Source organism: Thamnophis sirtalis, unplaced genomic scaffold (assembly GCF_051295495.1).
Source record: "Thamnophis sirtalis isolate CommonGarterSnake01/CBP01778 unplaced genomic scaffold, rThaSir2_p1.2 scaffold_4, whole genome shotgun sequence".
Classification (NCBI taxonomy): Eukaryota; Metazoa; Chordata; class Lepidosauria; order Squamata; family Natricidae; genus Thamnophis; species Thamnophis sirtalis.
Genome location: NW_028261384.1, coordinates 108,318,387 through 108,319,557, shown reverse-complemented (window position 1 = coordinate 108,319,557; position 1,171 = coordinate 108,318,387). Strand labels below are relative to the sequence as shown.

Sequence of the window (1,171 nt, the reverse complement as noted above, 5' to 3'; positions counted from 1 at the left end):
ATGCATATAAAGAAAGAAAATGTTCTACAAAACAACACATCACCAAACAAATTCATACTTTTGGGTCTTTCTGAAGAATACCATATACAAAGCATACTTTTCTCTATTCTTTTAGGAATCTACATCAATGCTTTGACTGGAAATCTTCTAATCATTCTCCTTACATTGGTTGACCAAACCCTGCAAACACCCATGTATTTTTTTCTAAGGAATCTATCCTTCCTTGAGGTATGTTTCACATCAGCTATTGTCCCCAAGATGCTTCACAATTTCTGCTCAGGAAATAAATCCATTTCTTTTATGGGTTGTGCTCTGCAGAATTATTTTGCATTGTTTTTGGGTGGAACAGAATGTTTCCTCTTGGCCTCAATGGCTTATGATCGTTACATTGCCATTTGCAAGCCTCTGCACTACTCTGTCCTAATGGGGCAAAAAGTTTATACTAACTTAGTTGTAGCCTCTTGGTTGAGTGGATTTCTCATGTCTTTTAGCCATACAACTATGGTATTCACAATGCCTTTTTGCAATTCTAATATTATCAATCATTATTTTTGTGACATTCCTCCATTATTGAAATTGGCTTGTGGGAATACGTTTAGAATTGAAATAACTGATTTTGTAGTTGTGGTGATTTTTGCAACTTTTCCTTTTCTTCTGATTTTAATGTCTTACTCTGGAATCATTGCTGCCATTTCAAAGATCTCATCCTCTGAGGGCCGGAAAAAGACTTTCTCCACTTGCTCCTCACATCTCATGGTTGTGACCTTATTCTTTGGTTCTGCTTGTATTAAGTATATGAAACCCAATTCCACTTCTTCTCCAAATACAGACAAATACCTCTCCCTTTTTCATACAATCATTAGCCCTGCTTTAAACCCAGTCATATACAGTTTGAGGAATAAAGAAGTGAAAGGTGCCTTTATGAGACTCTGGGAAAGGACACCACTGGATTGACTTTTTACATGTATTGTACAATCTGAAGTAGTTGTGAGTTTGTATCATGTGAGTTCAAGAGTCATAACATTCTTTTAGAAAATTCCTGCAATGAAGAGGAATGAACAGTTCACTTAAATATAAAAGATCTCAAATTAGAAGTAATCATTATAGAAATAATGCCTAACGTTTTAGTTATCCTACTAATATAATTCAACTGTTTAATGTGAAAATTTGA

General features: G+C 34.8%; 1 protein-coding gene across 1 annotated transcript; it reads left to right on the top strand.

Annotated features, from left to right (window-relative positions):
• Positions 1-954, top strand: LOC106540724 (olfactory receptor 10A2-like). The gene has a single exon (XM_087714473.1). The coding sequence runs from the start codon at positions 1-3 to the stop codon at positions 952-954; it is 954 nt and encodes a 317-aa protein (XP_087570599.1).
• The last annotated feature ends 217 nt before the right edge of the window (positions 955-1,171 follow it).

Coding starts and splice junctions, on each gene's coding strand:
- LOC106540724 (XM_087714473.1), top strand. CDS start 1: ATGCATATAAAGAAAGAAAATGTTCTACAAAACAACACATCACCAAAC.